Source organism: Pseudochaenichthys georgianus, chromosome 6 (assembly GCF_902827115.2).
Source record: "Pseudochaenichthys georgianus chromosome 6, fPseGeo1.2, whole genome shotgun sequence".
NCBI lineage: Eukaryota > Metazoa > Chordata > Actinopteri > Perciformes > Channichthyidae > Pseudochaenichthys > Pseudochaenichthys georgianus.
Genome location: NC_047508.1, coordinates 6,218,695 through 6,234,471, shown reverse-complemented (window position 1 = coordinate 6,234,471; position 15,777 = coordinate 6,218,695). Strand labels below are relative to the sequence as shown.

Sequence of the window (15,777 nt, the reverse complement as noted above, 5' to 3'; positions counted from 1 at the left end):
AGGCGCCCAGGTGGCATCCTAACTAGGTGCCTGAACCACCTCAACTGGCTCCTTTCGACGCGAAGGAGGAGCGGCTCAACTCCGAGTCCCTCCCTGATGACCGAACTTCTCACCTTATCCCTAAGGGAGACACCAGCCACCCGGCGGAGGAAACCCATCTCGGCCGCTTGTATCCGCGATCTGGTTCTTTGGGTCATGACCCTGCATGAATTCAGTCATCATCTATTTACTACATATGTCCATGTTTCATACACACATCCAGCATGCATACACCCACTCCTCAGTGTGTCCCTTGCTTTGTGTGGAGCGGTGGATCAGCCAGCGTGAATAAAATAGTAAAATAATTCCTCTCTGATTTATTTTTCGTTCATATTATTTTAACACTATGTACAGTCCTGTCGCTGGTCTGCCAACAAGGGAAGGGAGGAAAGGCTTCCACACTGGCACTCTGTGAGGGGGGCCGTGCGATGCTTTTCAGGAGCAGCACAGGCCCCGAGTCAGGTGACTGCGTGAGGACAGATGGAGGGCTTCATATTTTGTTGAAGTGAAGATGGAATGGAATGAAAAGCGAAGGGGAGCTGCTCATCAACTCCTGCATCAGGGGGGGGGGCCTTGAACCTGCAACCTGTCCTGACGGAGCGAGTGTTCAGAGCTCCGATCAGATGAAGGTCACCCTGAAGGCTCCAAGACGACTGGAATGATGATATGACGGATGTGGGACGTAGGGACCTTGAGCAAGGCACTTGAGCCGTAGCAGCTGATAAAGGCAGTGGGGGAGCCGCTCAGGGAGGTTGGCACGTGAGTTCTCTCCCTGGGAAAGGGGGGCCAATTGAGGCCAGTTCTCTGCACCCTGCCTCCTCAGGGGGCTCCTGGGCTGCTGCAGGGTCACGAGGAGTCGGTGCAGGGTGAGGGAGGGGGGGGGCACAGGTGGAAGTAGGAGCGCTCAGTGGAAGGGGGGGGGGGCAACTCTCCTCAGCTGACAGGTACTGGGAGCGGGGGGTGCGGTGGGTGGGAGGGGTCCGAGTCCGAGTTTAGGTCCATGTAGTACTTGTTGTGTTTGCCGTGGGCGCCGTGGCCCGCGGCCTTCCAGGCCCGCTGAGGACGCCAGCCCGGCCGGCGGGTGGTGGGGGGTGTAGTCGCTGTCACAGACGTCCGTGCTGCAGGGGGTGGTGGGGGGGGCCGCACCACGGACTGGGTGGTAGGGTCTAGAAATGAGAAGAGACAGAGTGGGTTAATATTACATTTCATCTCCACTCAGTGTATCTCAAACTACACACGACCATATGGATCGAATGTGCCGAGTCATGGTTTCAGCTCTGTTGACCTGGGGCCATCCCATTATAAATCAGCAGAGGTAGAAGAAGTACTCAAGACCTTTACTGAAATGAAAGTATAAATACTTGTAAAAATACTTTGTTACAAGTAAAAGTCCTTCCCAGCCAATGATAATAGTTCACATGTCCAAGCACCAAAAAGTGGGATCATTCATATTGGCAGGAGTTATCCAGTGAAACCACGATGCAGCTGCCTCAGATGTTTGATGTGAGTGTGCGACTGAGTGTGTGAGACTGAGTGTGTTACCTGTACGATCTGGTGGTGGAAGGACTGTTGGAGGAGTAGAAGATCTCTGTGTTGTAGAGTGAGCGGTCAGTGGGGGACGGAGGAGGGTTCAGGATCTGCAAGAGACAGGAACATATGTTATTGTGTGCATGTGTGTGTGTGTGTGTGTGTGTGTGTTGTGTGTGTGTGTGTGTGGGTGTGTGTGTGTGTGGGTGTGTTGTGTGTGTGGTGTGTGTGTGTGGTGTGTGTGTGTGTGTGTGTACCTAGGGTAGAAGGCTCCCTTGGTTGAGGAGGAGCTGCTGGAGGAGGCTCCGGTCACATGGTTCCTGTCGTAGAGAGGAGCTCCGCTGCTGCTGCTGCCCATCAGGCTGGCTGAACTCATCATGGACTTCCCACAGGAAATAGCTGCAAACACACGTTTCAATATGAATAATAATCGTTACCATTTCGGCCTAATTCTAACTCCTTCTTTGTGTTTATTTTCATTTTGTGTACATTTTATTTTTGGGAGCGAGTTCAACAGGGCCTTGCTGACTCAGGTCTTGGGTACTAATACAAATCCTAACATTTTGTTTTCTGTTTCTTTTGTGTCAACTTCTTTTCTTGTTTCCTCCAGATTGTTTTCAAAGTGCCTCGCTGACTCATGCCTTGTTCGGGGCCCTAATAGTCCTGTCATTTCAATAATGGCCCTTTTCAGAGATAATGACTTTGGGTGAAAGGTTTTTCAACATCTGTTTCTTGTTGTTATGTGTGTGATTCTCGTTGTTGCTATGACCGATTGGTTTCCTTGTTTTGTTTCCATTCTTTTTCTCTAGTTCATGCCATTGAATCAGAATCAGAAATCAGAAACAGGTGTATTGCCAGGTACTTTCACACATACGAGGAATTTGACTTGATGTCAAGGTGGCATACATAAAATATAAAACAAGAAATCTAAATAAAACAAAAAATCTTTAAGGACCACCGTAATAAAATATAGTGAAATAGCAATAAAATAAAGCAGTAATATACATGGGAATAGAATGCGATGAATGAATGATAGGATATCAAATTGTGAGATAGAGTTGAACTGTTGTGGCGTCATAGAGTGGTGCAGTGACGAGTCCTAAAACCTGGAAGTGAGCATTTCACCACTTCCGGTTCCCTGGTCTCAGAGCCAATGGGATTTGTCCATAGCATTTTGGAAAATAGCTGGAAATACGGTCTGTGGTTGAGACACATTGAAGAGACGGATCACGTTTTGTTCTACGACATTAAATACATCAGCAGTGACCCCGCTGGTGATTTATGAAGAGTTGACGTGTCTGAAAAACGATGGATCACGAAGTGGCTGAATAGGACTACAGAAGTTGTCGAGGCCGTTATACGGTTCATTACACCGAACACGAAAACACTCCCGCTAAGTTTGTTTGCCCTGGTCTGCTTGAAAGCAAGTCCCTGCCTCCTGCAAACTGTTCAAACAAACACTTCAACTCGTACCATTTAGAATCTGTATGTTTGAATATGGATCTTAAGTTGGCGTGACGTTGAAGCAGCGACCCTGCTGTAGTTCCTTATAGCATAACGTTAGCATTTTGCTTCTGGCGACTAGATTTATGATTTGAAAATGATAAAAGTAGGGTAGGCATTTATCAAACAGCTTCGTTTTCTACAGACCTTATTTGGAGCTATTTTCCAAAAGCCTATGGAGAAAATCCCATTGCTTTTTTGTCAAGGGAACCCATGCGCAGCTTACTTCCGGGTCTGCCTACAAAAAATACATCATCCCTGCACCCACTCTATTAGGAGCTACAATAAGCACGATAATAATGAACATTAGCCACCTTTAGTTTAGTGGTGGTGACGCACCTGGAGATTATCATGCTGAACAAATCCTGCAAGTGTCATAAATGTGTGTTTGCCACAGATATCATTTTTCTGCAATTTTCCGAAGTCCAATCGAAAAATGCCATTTCTTTCTGTGTATGTACCCTATGTAATGCTAACTTCCTGTTAGCTAACATCCTGGTCTACACATCTGTAATCACTGCACCACTCAATCGTAAGCTCATCGTAGAAGCTAGTGATGGTTTTGAGAGCAATGTAGAACTGAAGTTGTATCATTGTGTGGGAGAAAATAAAAAACACCATCACTGCTGCTCTGGCTCTGATCTCACCTTGGAAGGTGCCATGCTGCGAGCTGCTGGGTGCGATGAAATTGAGTGGCACATGGGGCGTCCCACTGATGTACTCATGAGGGAAAGTTCCACTGGGACCTTTGTAGCGTCGACACACCACCCGCTGGCAGACAAAATAGGCTCCCCCGATTACAAAGACCAGCAGGATGATGGCGATGACCGGGCCGATGGTGTTGGGCCCTGTGTTAGGGACGGAGGGAGGAGACACATACTCTACAGGGAGCAGAACCAAAGAGACAGAGTTAGGGACAGAAACAATACACGAGTGCTAACACTATAAAACTTTGTATGAGTATGTTGATGTGTTTACCACAGGCGAGCTCGTCGGAGCCGTCGGGGCAGTCGGAGTAGTTGTCACACTGCTGCTTCTTCGTGATGCACTGGTTGTCTCCGCAGCGGAACTGGTTAGGAGGGCAGATGGCTGCAGGAGGAACACACCAGGAGATCTACGTCAGTTTTGACGTGTTGGAGAAAAGCCTCTAGCTCCATTTCATCAAAAGTTATATCATTAATCATTTATAGATCCAGTAGGGCTGCAAGCTAATTTAAATGTTATCAGAATTGCAATATTTAATAATTCCATTAAGTAATTTTTGGCAAATGTGAAAATATCTAAATAAAGTATTGTGGAGCTGCAGGGAAGTCCTGCCTACAAACGGTATTCCACAGACTTCATAAAAAATCCTTGGTACAGATTAGGGCTGAACAATTAATCGATTTTAAATCGAAATCACGATTTTAAATGATGCGATTATCAAGTCGCAAAGCCTGCGATTTTTTAAACGTTTGTGTTTTTTGTTGTGTTCTTCTTGTGTGTCAGTCATCCACATAAATCAGAAGTGCTGTGCTCCACATGTACCAGTCATTGTTAACCGATTAGAAGTGGCCCATGATAGAAGGTGATAGACAGATAGATCCAATCACCTGCCAAGTATTTTTGAAATACTTTTCCAAATGGCTTCCAATGGAGCTTTAGATGGTTTGGTGAAACAAACCATCTGAGTCAGGTTAGTAATGCTCCATCACATGTTTTACATCTATTACAGGGTGAATCTTAAACTGAAGCTTGACTTTAAAGCAACCCAACGGAAGTTTCATGTAAGTTTAGTTCTTTCACTCGTAGCTCGCGCTGCGGGGGTGCTAGAGACGGGAGCACGTTATACGACCTTCCTAGCCGGAGATATGGCCGCATTTTACAATAAACTTCCGTTGGGTCGCTAAAAACAAATATCGCAAATCGAATCACATTATCTGTCAGAAAATCGCAATTAGATTATTTCCCCAATCGTGCACCCCCTTCAAAAAATGACACTTTTTATCATTTAATTAAATGTATCTGTGAATGATGATTAATTTCTTTTTTAATGTGAGTCTGTCAAAGATGAAGACAGTCACTTGCGGAGTACCTCAGGGTAGTTGTTTGGGACCACTTTTATTTTCTATTTTTACAAATGACCTACCATTAGTGTTAGAAAAAGCCAAAATTGTAATGTATGCAGATGACTCAACAATATATTATGCAGCATCGACTATAAGAGAGTCGACAAATGTTATGAATTAAGATCTACAATTGACATCAGAGGGGGTCATAAATAATAAGTTGGTACTTAATGCTGGAAAAACAAAATCTTTAATAATAGGATCAAATCATCAGTTAAAAGGTGAACCCAAATTGCAATTACATTTAAACCATATTCAAGTTGAACAGGTCAAGGAGACAAAATTGCTAGGTATAACCCTGGATCATAAATTATCTTGGTATATTGATAATGTTGTAAGTAAAATGGGAAGGGGTGTGTCACTTGTAAAATAATTGTAAAATGTTTTCCAATGGGTGTCAGTAGACAAGTTCTGGATGCTTTGGTTCTGTCGCAGCTTGATTATTGTTTGGTTATATGGTCTAGTGCTGCAGAAAAAGACTTAAACAAACTACAAGTGGCACAAAATAAGGCAGCACGATGTGCACTGCAGTGCTCCTGCAGAACCAGAGTACCTGAAATGCTGGAGACACTGAAATGGCTAAGTGTCAGACAGAGGTCAACTTATATTTAGTTACATTTTGTCAGAAATATTACAGTGACTCACTCACCACATATTTGATCACAAAGGTTTATAGCGCAGTATGCTCAACATAACTATCAAACACGACATACAAAAGAACAGGGGTGGGGAACAGCCCACGAGACCATTTGGTGTGGACCTTGAGGTAATTTATAAACACACGCAAAAAAGAAAAATTAAGAAATCTAGCCTGTTTTTCCTGGCAACGGTCATGGTCCTTGAACACAACACGAGCATCACGTGGTATATGTCTTGTCTGACAGGGGTGCAGTTTTGCCGGAGAGTATGGGGGTTATTCCCTATCTTTATTCAAGAGCGTGGTATTTAAATTTGAGAGCATACTTTATGTATTTATTTCCCTCAAACTCTGTCCTCGCACTCAAATAGTGACCTCGCACTCAAATAGTGCCTGCTTGCACTTAGATTTGCTCTGCTTGTGCTCAAACTGTACGCTTGCACTCAGATATATTGCTGCTCAGAATTATTCTGTGCGCACTCGAAACTTGTTCTGCTCTCAGAATTATTCTGTGCGCGCTCGAAACTTTTGTGCAACAATCCTGTCACAATCCCTCAACCAATAGGAGGCCAGGTGTCCTTGCGGGTGCGTTCGCTTTACTTATTACAGCGTCCCGTAAAGGCGGTTACTCTTTGGTTTATAAACTACCGCCCTCCACGGCTTTATAACATAACATGTACATCACTTCGCTGTACAACTTTTTTTTTGGGGGGGGGGGGGGGTAAGCACAGTTAGTACATGTTTATAAAACGGACAATTCAAATCAAGCAATCTGACGTTTCTTAGTCGTGATATAATGAGCGTATATCTCGGGTATAATTGTAGTTACTTTTCACAAGTCAGTATCCCTCCGCCTCTGAGAACCGTGGTATGATATGATTACAACTGTTACATTACGTCCGTCACGAAACTAACTAACTAACAAAGCTTAAAATGGAAACATTTAAGGTTAACTTCGACCTCCGGGGTGGCCTTACTATGGAGGAGTGGATTGAGAAGTGCCTATCTCCAGAAAAAAAAAAAGCACCTAAACGACGACAATGCTGTCTGTCCAATATGTTCTCTAGCTGTTATTGTTGTTGCATAGCAACCACCTCGCACTATGTTTTGTGCAGAAGGCAAAGGAGGGACTATTTTATTTTGAACATCATTATTTAATAATAAAAACTATTTAAATTGAGTGTGTATTTTTCTTTCACATTGCCAGCCACACGTGGTAACCGTTTTATAAATGCAATAGCTCACTTCAGGCCGTGATATACGAATATCTATACAATATGGTTGTCGACACTCCGCTTCGCGTCGGGCCGAACCAAGCCGTAGCACAACAGTGCTGGAGCAGAACAACAGTCTGGAGGAAGAAGTGTGCCGGTCGGAAAATTCACTAGCAATCCCCCCTCCCAGAGCTCATGGTGCTGCCCCCTCCCCCCGTTGACAATTTACTAGCGATAACGAGGGCCGGTCGAGATTCCCGGGCTGATTTGTAGTCCCAGTACGCCACTGAACGTAGCTATTATGTAAGGTGCTGGTATATATATATACACTTGTATATATATATATATATACTAACTGTGCTTCCTCCCAAAAAAAGTTGTAAATCAAACAAGTGAAGTACATGTTATAAAGCCGTGGAGGGCTGGAGTTTCTAAACCAAAGAGTAACCGCTCTGACGGGACGCTGTAATAAGTAAAGCGAACGCACCCGCAAGGACACCTGGCCTCCTATTGGTTGAGGGATTTTGACAGGATTGTTGCACAAAAGTTTTGAGCACGCACAGAATAATTCTGAGAGTAGAAAAAGTTACGAGCGCTCACAGAATAATTCTGAGCAGCAATATATCTGAGTGCAAGCGTACAGTTTGAGCACAAGCAGAGCAAATCTAAGTGCAAGCAGGCACTATTTGAGTGCGAGGACAGAGTTTGAGGGAAATAAATACATAAAGTATGCTCTCAAATTTAAATACCACGCTCTTGAATAAAGATAGGGAATAACCCCCATAGGAGAGCACCAGAACGCCGCTCCGGGACTTTAAAAATTGCAGCACCCATAAGGAGCCGTACACATGCAGCAGTTTTTGCGTGGCTGTGTCTTTAGTTGAAAGCCCAGTGGATATCTGTTCATCTGTCATACTGATCATACAGTCCATAACTTCTTTGTTATTAGCTTCTGGTTAGCTAGCTATGCTAACGAATATAAGAAGCTTTTTCTCCAACCAGTGAGGTAAAGGCACATCTTTATATGATCATTATAGTTATACAAAAAAAACAGGTATAAAATACTATATGACAGTAAAAACAAGTTGTTATTAATAAACAAGAATACAGTTTGAAAGGGGAGTGATTTGGAAAATATTCATAAAGAAAAAGTAAATCTGCTTACAGTTCTGTTTCATCTGGGTGTTGAGATGTATCCATAGATCTCTTCATTTTGCTCTCAAAGTGCACCAGATTGATGCTTTTAACTTCCCGGGCATGCCCCCCCCCCCCCCCCCGGACCCCCCAGAGGAGGTTAGGTCCCCGGGTCCCGTCCTGCCCACTTAAATCATGTTCACATGGATAGGAAACTAAATGCATTTGCACACATCTTGTGTCCATATCTTTCTGTTTGGTGGTCACGCCACACCGTGCACGTACATGCATACGCGAGTCATGGCAAGATATCTGGATTAAGAGGTTGCTTTTTCTTTGCACAGCATGAAAGAAAGGCCAAATCAATGAGCTGTGATTTTTAAGCAGAGGTCAATAATTTGTACGGCCCTCGGAGGATGTTGAAAAAATTGAAATGGCCCTTGAGAGGAAAAAGGTTCCCCACCCCTGCAATAGAAGGAAGGTTTGTATTACCCAAATCTAAATCAAACAAGGGACAGAAAACAGTCATGGACAGAGCCAGGGTTAGCTGGAACTCTTTACCCGTCCATATCATTCAGGAACCTTCTCAAGTACGTTTCAAAAGGTAGCAAAAAATGCGCCTGTGCCTGTGGCTATGTATGCAATGCATATATTATTATGTACACTTATTTGTATTTACTTTTTGTTTGGCCTTAGGATGGCGATAATTGGATAACCATTTTATTTTTCAATTCATACAGCACTGCAAATTGCATGAAATGATCAGCTGTTTTGTTTTAATTTTGTTGCATGTATGTTTTGTGTGTGTGAGGACCCCAGGAAGAAAAGCCAATGCTCATGCTAGTGCTAATGGGGATCCTAATAAAGACATAAAAGACATTCCCCCGGAAATTAGTTGGCAATTGCAATTACCGTTATTAATAAATCAGTCATTTTTTTCAAAATCCCGCAGCCTTAGCTTAGTGATTGCTAACGGTGTCAAAACATGGATTGTACATTTCATTAACTATATTGTAATGTATAAACATGTACTTATAGTGCTCTCCCAAAAATGTATAACTGGACTTACTTCAAACAAAAAGTAAACAGTACAAATAATATGCAGCTGTTTTTATAGAAGTAAGGAAACCAGTTGCACTAAGGGGGCATTTTTAGCATTGGGCCCAATTATTCTATGGTTATTATAAGAGTGTCTGATGCTGATTCTAAACTTTATTTATATGTATTAGTGATAAAACCACTTTATGGATGAACGTTTACTGAGCTAACATTCTCAGTTCCAGTGTGTCCCGGTGTGAACCTACTCTCACAGTCCTGCTCATCAGAGTGGTCGGCGCAGTCAGGTTCCCCGTTGCAGCGCCTCTGAGCGTCGATGCAGCCTCCTTTGTCACACTGGAACTGATGGGAGGAGCAGACGGGGCAGCTCTCCTCGTCGCTGCTGTCGTCACACTCTGGGAAGCCGTCGCAGCGCCAGGCCATGGGGATGCAGTCGATCTCTCCTGTGGAGCAGGTGAACTGCTCTGTGGAGCAGGTGGGGGGCTCTGACAGAGAGAGAGGGGACACATTAGGAGGCTACAGAGATTCCTCGACAGTCAGACAGGCAGAGGGGACAGGAAGTAGTTTGGGTTGGGCCTTAAACAAATACTTCAGGAGATAGTGTCGAAAAGACTGGAAAAGTGCTATATAAATGAGATCCATTTATAGTTGCTCATTACACAGACTTTTATCCATCGCTGCCGTTTACTTTCATGTAAACGAAGAGTATCTCCTTAATGAGGACATTATCCCCCTCCCGGAGCCTTGGAACTTTATCTGTCCACATCAGAATGATTTCAGCCCAAAGGAAAGAATGTGGAGCGACCCTGGTATGGACTGCACCATAATGCTGAGGGTGTCTTTGTGTCTCACCTCCACAGTGCAGCAGGTCCTGCAGTAACACCAGGTGCATGGGACAGGAGCAGCGGGGGGTGCCGTCTCCCTTAGCGATGCAGATGTGAGAACAGCCGCCGTTGTCGCGAGAACATGGATGGGATGCTGGAGAGAGGAAGAAGTCATTACACACCTGAACAAAGCCCCACTCAAACAGTCAATCAATCAATTATTTTGTAAATGTGAGTAAGCGATGGGGGTCCGTACCAAACTCCTGTGGGTCCATCTCCTCCACAGCATGGATGGAGGTCAGGTAGGAGATGCGGCCCTGAATGCGCGTGCGCCCGTCTCCGGTCAGCTTGTCCACCCTCTCGATCATCTGCTGCTGCCGGTCGATCCAGTACACGTGGTCTCCCAGCACAGTAACCCCCGTGGGCTGCAGGATGTTGGAGTCCTGCAGGACGATGCGATTGGCTCCTGGAGTAGATGGAACGATGTCATTAGAATAAGAAAATAATCCCACCAATTCAATTAAATAAAAAAGAATACTTCTGCTATTTGTTTTAAACTATACTAATATTATTGATAAGGATCTTTTAAATTATACATGTTTTTTAATTATGATCAAGTTACGCACAAAGCGGATCATTTTGCGTATGAAAAAGAAACATGTCAGTGCCCTCTGACGATGGAGACCTAATCGTTTAAACAAATTAGATTATGTGACGTGTATGAGACTCAGCTGACTTAACGGTCAAAAGTTTACTAATTTGAAATTGAATTACAATACCAAAATAAATCATAAAAACATTAAACAAGCACAATGCAAAATCAACATTCTGTCTGGCAAAATAACTTTTAAAGTTTTTTTTAATGATCTTGTAATATCTCCTTGCATATTTTAGATATTATATTATATTAGAATATATATACACTGGTAATGTTGTGAATCGAGTGGCCTGTGTTCGTCGTCCATTACATACGCCTGCCCATACCATAACCCCACCACCACCATGGGCCACTCGATTCACAACATTACCCTAACCCTAACCCTACCCCTCACACCAGATACTGACTGGTTTTCGAACCCCCCCCAGACCCCCCCAATAAAGCAAAACTGCACGTTTCAGAGTGGCCTTTTATTGTGGCCAGCCTAAGGCACACCTGTGCAATAATCATGCTGTCTAATCAGCATCTTGATATGCCACACCTGTGAGGTGGGATGGATTATCTCGGCAAAGGAGAAGTGCTCACTATCACAGATCTTTTCAGATTTGTGAACAATATTTGAGAGAAATGGTTATTTTGTGTAAATAGAAAATGTTTTAGATCTAGAGTTCATCTCATGAAAAATGGGAGCAAAAACAAAAGTGTTGCATTTATATTTTTGTTCAGTGTATATATATATATATATATTTGTATATTCTTTTTCATGTGTGAAGCATCCTCCTCAGTTGCACAGAAATGGAAACATCCCCTAATGTAGGCTCTCTTGTCTAACATGCATCTCATCCTCTTGACCAGCTTTCATATAGTGGACAGCTTTGCCTTGCCCTTCAGCTTCATGTGAACCCACTGCTCTGCTCTGACGACAAACAGTCAGCAGCTGCACACCACTATCCCTGCTGACACTGCTCAACTTGCTTTGTGAGTTTCTACTGCTTCATGTTGAGTGATTAGCAACAAGGGAGAACGCAGTGAGAGCAAACCTCATAGAAACAGTGAGATGGTTGAGAGAACAACACAAACATGAGGCCCAATGATTCCAACCACAAATACATCTCTCACATTTTTGTTTTGACATTTCTTATTCCTAACATATACTGTTTGACTTTCTATGGCTGTGGTTGGATAAGCCAAGTAAATAAATACAGAGGTTTTGTTCCATGAACAGTGTCACCAACAGAATCCTTTTCACCCGCAATGCAGTGCTGCAGTGCCTCTGTGTTCCTCGGTCTCAACTCAACACATACCATCGATCTGTGTGAGGCCTGGCTTCACTACATCTCTAGTTGTGTTTGCAATGTAGCTGCATGTGTCTATGAATAAAGCATGGGAGTGTGGTCCTTTCATCTCACTCGTACCTGCATCGAAATCCTATAACAGAACAAATGTGTTTGAACTGTAACAGACAGCTGACAGTACTAAAGTTACAAACAGTGTCAAACTATATAAATATCTTTCCTCACTTTATTTAAAGGCATTTTTGTAATCTAACTGAAAGTGACTGATGCTGTTGATTCATTGGATGGACGATGTAAGCTTGCTAGCCTCATTGTTTCTAAAGGTGCTTATTTAGAGACCGACCTGTTAAAGTGACATAAGATTCATTTAAATGGCTCAATACATGTAACCTATTTCTCTTCATATCATTATTGCGATATAATTGTTTATTCATCTTTAAAATTGTACGTCGGATCCATTTATCAGTTCATCACATGGTTTGGTTGAATACTTAATTGTGATTGGTCAATTTGCACATTCAGTGGTCTGCTCTTTTTTGTTAGCAGACCGCTGCTAAGGACACCTTGATCAGTCATTGGTTGTGCCGTCATATTAATTAGTAGAAGGAAGTTGTGGCAAAAGAAAACGTTCTCGCTGCATATTACTTTACTTTTTTACATATTGCATCTCATTTAAAACATTTAAACATACTGTATTGTCCCTTGCTTGTCATACTGTGTAAATATTCAACATCTCTGGGAGTGCTTCACTTAAGTCTTGTATCGGTGCATTAACATGCTAATATTTATATACTTTATTGGATTTTCTCTGTTGATGGTTACCTGTCAGGTCGCTGCTCTCGATGCGTTTGAGGTCTGCGTCGACCCAGAACAGTTTTCCCATTTTGTTGTCCAGAGCCAGAGCCACGGGCCTGATGAGTCCGGTGGTGAACAGAGACTCTCTCTCCGTGCCGTCCAGAGAGGCTCCTTCGATCTTAGCCGAGCGGTCCTGCACCGTGGTGAAATACATGTACCTGCAGGGGGGGTGCACACAAGTGAGTTCACAGTAATACATTTCAGATCCCCATTAGACGTCATTCATTTTGTTTTATTTTTGTAAACCAACACATATAAGCTCACCCTTTCTCAGCGTTGACCACGATGGCCCGGGGTTTGTCGGTGTCATCCTTCAGGACCACGCCCACCGTGTGGCCGTCCATCCTCTGGACGTTGATGGTGTTGGTGGTCTCACAGGTCCAGTAGATGTGGCGGCTGTAGGGGTCCAGGCTCAGGTCATGGAGCTGGTTGTCCGCTGGCTGAACACTGCTGCTCACGATCATGGAAGACTGGAGACACACAGCGAGGACACCAGTTCAACATCTGACTCGTTGTGAGTTTGGGCAGGCTCTGTCTTAAACTGAAGGTAATCTATTAAACTGCATCGACTTCATTTTTCTATGAAGCTGTGTAGGGTTATGGTTATTTGGAAAACACATGATTTGCTTGCCGTTTAGCTGAGTGCACATCACAACGTGAGGAGGGAGGGGGGGCTGTGGGTCAGTGGCCATCTGACCCCCTCCCCGTGTCGCGCACTGGGCCCATAAGGGGCTGGAGGACTTTTTCCCCCTGCTTTAGGGCAGGAGGGGAGAGCCCTCCACGTCATAGTCCATACACGCTCTTCACGAGGTAAGTGTGTCTGAGTGTGGGACATGGGGCACTTGCGCTCTCCCCGTGCTCCTTAGGGACTCGGGAGAGGTGGTGCAGTGAGCCCATACAGGGCTGGGGACTCAGCGGCTGCTAACCAGGCAGCCGGTCAGGGGCAGTGGGATGGAACAGTGTTGTTGTTGTTGGACGACAGCGCGTGTATACAGACTGAAACGCCTGTGAGAGATATAACGAGGGGTTACGTATGGTAACCCTTGTCATGTTAGCACAGGCGGAGCCCTCTACTCAGGGCACTGTCTGTCCTATGCCGCTCGCTGAAGAGAGGTGTAGGATGACAGTCAGGAGGTGAGGCCTCCTTGTATACGGTGAGATGCGCGCGCATTCAGGTAGGCCCGCCCCGGGGCCGGCTACGTTTATGGAAGTCTCAGTGGATGAATGCTTGCATGATATGATCAAGGGGTAGTACCCATAGAGTCCAGTAGAGGGCTCCGCCTATGCTTATATGACAAGGGTTACCATACGTAACCCCTCGTATCAGACCGGTGTCTAGTGAAAGGACTTAAACGTCTTTATAGAATGTTGTTAACAGAGCAACATTTATTTATTTACTTATTTAAATATATGGAGTTTAACTTGCCAGGGGAAGACATTAACCCTTCTACAGTTATCCTACTGGTATGATGAGTCTCCATCTGTTCATTTAGTCGGTGATACTACGATAACAGGCCAACATTTTTAAACAACTAGATAAGGTAAAATAATTACCGCAGCCATGCCTTTGTGTAAGATTTGTTTTGGCAGAGTTTGAAAACAGATGTCTATAATTAACATAACAAATATGTATGTATTTACCATTAGACTATTTGCTGATTGTCTATCAAATTAATTAATTCAATTAATACAACCTGTAAACTCAAGTATCATAGAATTTTCCAAGTGGGTGTTTCAACACATTTGCGATTTATAATTTACAGTAAATCCAACTGATAAAAACCAGATTATTCCACCATTAGTTTAGGTCTCAGTGAGGAGAATCCTCTGTTATCCACTTTGTTTGGTGAGGATGATCATTAGTGCTCTGAGGGAAATTCTGTTGTAGGCCTATAAAATATAAATGCAACACTTTTGTTTTTGCTCCCATTTTTCATGAGATGAACTCAAAGATCTAAAACATTTTCTCTATACACAAAATAACCATTTCTCTCAAATATTGTTCACAAATCTGAAAACCTCTGATCGTGAGCACTTCTCCTTTGCCGAGATAATCCATCCCACCTCACAGGTGTGGCATATCAAGATGCTGATTAGACAGCATGATTATTGCACAGGTGTGCCTTAGGCTGGCCACAATAAAAGGCCACTCTGAAATGTTCAGTTTTATCACACAGCACAATGCCACAGATGTCGCAAGTTTTGAGGGAGCGTGCAATTGGCATGCTGACAGCAGGAATGTCCACCAGAGCTGCTGCCCGTGAATTGAATGTTCATTTCTCTACCATAAGCCGTCTCCAAAGGCGTTTCAGAGAATTTGGCAGTACATCCAACCGGCCTCTCAACCGCAGACCACGTGTAACCACACCAGCCCAGGTCCTCCACATCCAGCATGTTCACCTCCAAGATCGTCTGAGACCAGCCACTCGGACAGCTGCTGCAACAATCGGTTTGCATAACCACAGAATTTCTGCACAAACTGTCAGAAAGCGTCTCAGGGAAGCTCATCTGCATGCTCGTCGTCCTCATCGGGGTCTCCACCTGACTCCGGACTTGAGTGGGCAAATGCTCACATTCGATGGCGTCTGGCACGTTGGAGAGGTGTTCTCTTCACGGATGAATCCCGGTTTTCACGGTTCAGGGCAGATGGCAGACAGCGTGTGTGGCGTCGTGTGGGTGAGCGGTTTTCTGATGTCAATGTTGTGAATCGAGTGGCCGATGGTGGTGGTGGGGTTATGGTATGGGCGGGCGTATGTTATGGACGACGAACACAGGTGCATTTTATTGATGGCATTGTGAATGCACAGAGATACCGTGACGAGATCCTGAGGCCCATTGTTGTGCCATTCATCCACGACCATCACCTCATGTTGCAGCATGATAATGCACGGCCCCATGTTGCAAGGATCTGTACACAATTCCTGGAG

The 15,777-nt window shown here is 44.2% G+C and overlaps 1 protein-coding gene across 1 annotated transcript in view; it reads right to left on the bottom strand.

Moving 5' to 3' along the window:
* Positions 1 to 15,777, bottom strand: part of lrp5 (low density lipoprotein receptor-related protein 5) — a 98,535-nt gene that overhangs the window by 10,567 nt on the left and 72,191 nt on the right. The window contains 7 exon segments of the mRNA XM_034084695.2: positions 3,717 to 3,950; positions 4,048 to 4,158; positions 9,467 to 9,703; positions 10,071 to 10,196; positions 10,299 to 10,508; positions 12,818 to 13,008; positions 13,115 to 13,320. Coding sequence (XP_033940586.1) covers positions 3,717 to 3,950; positions 4,048 to 4,158; positions 9,467 to 9,703; positions 10,071 to 10,196; positions 10,299 to 10,508; positions 12,818 to 13,008; positions 13,115 to 13,320 — 1,315 coding nt within the window.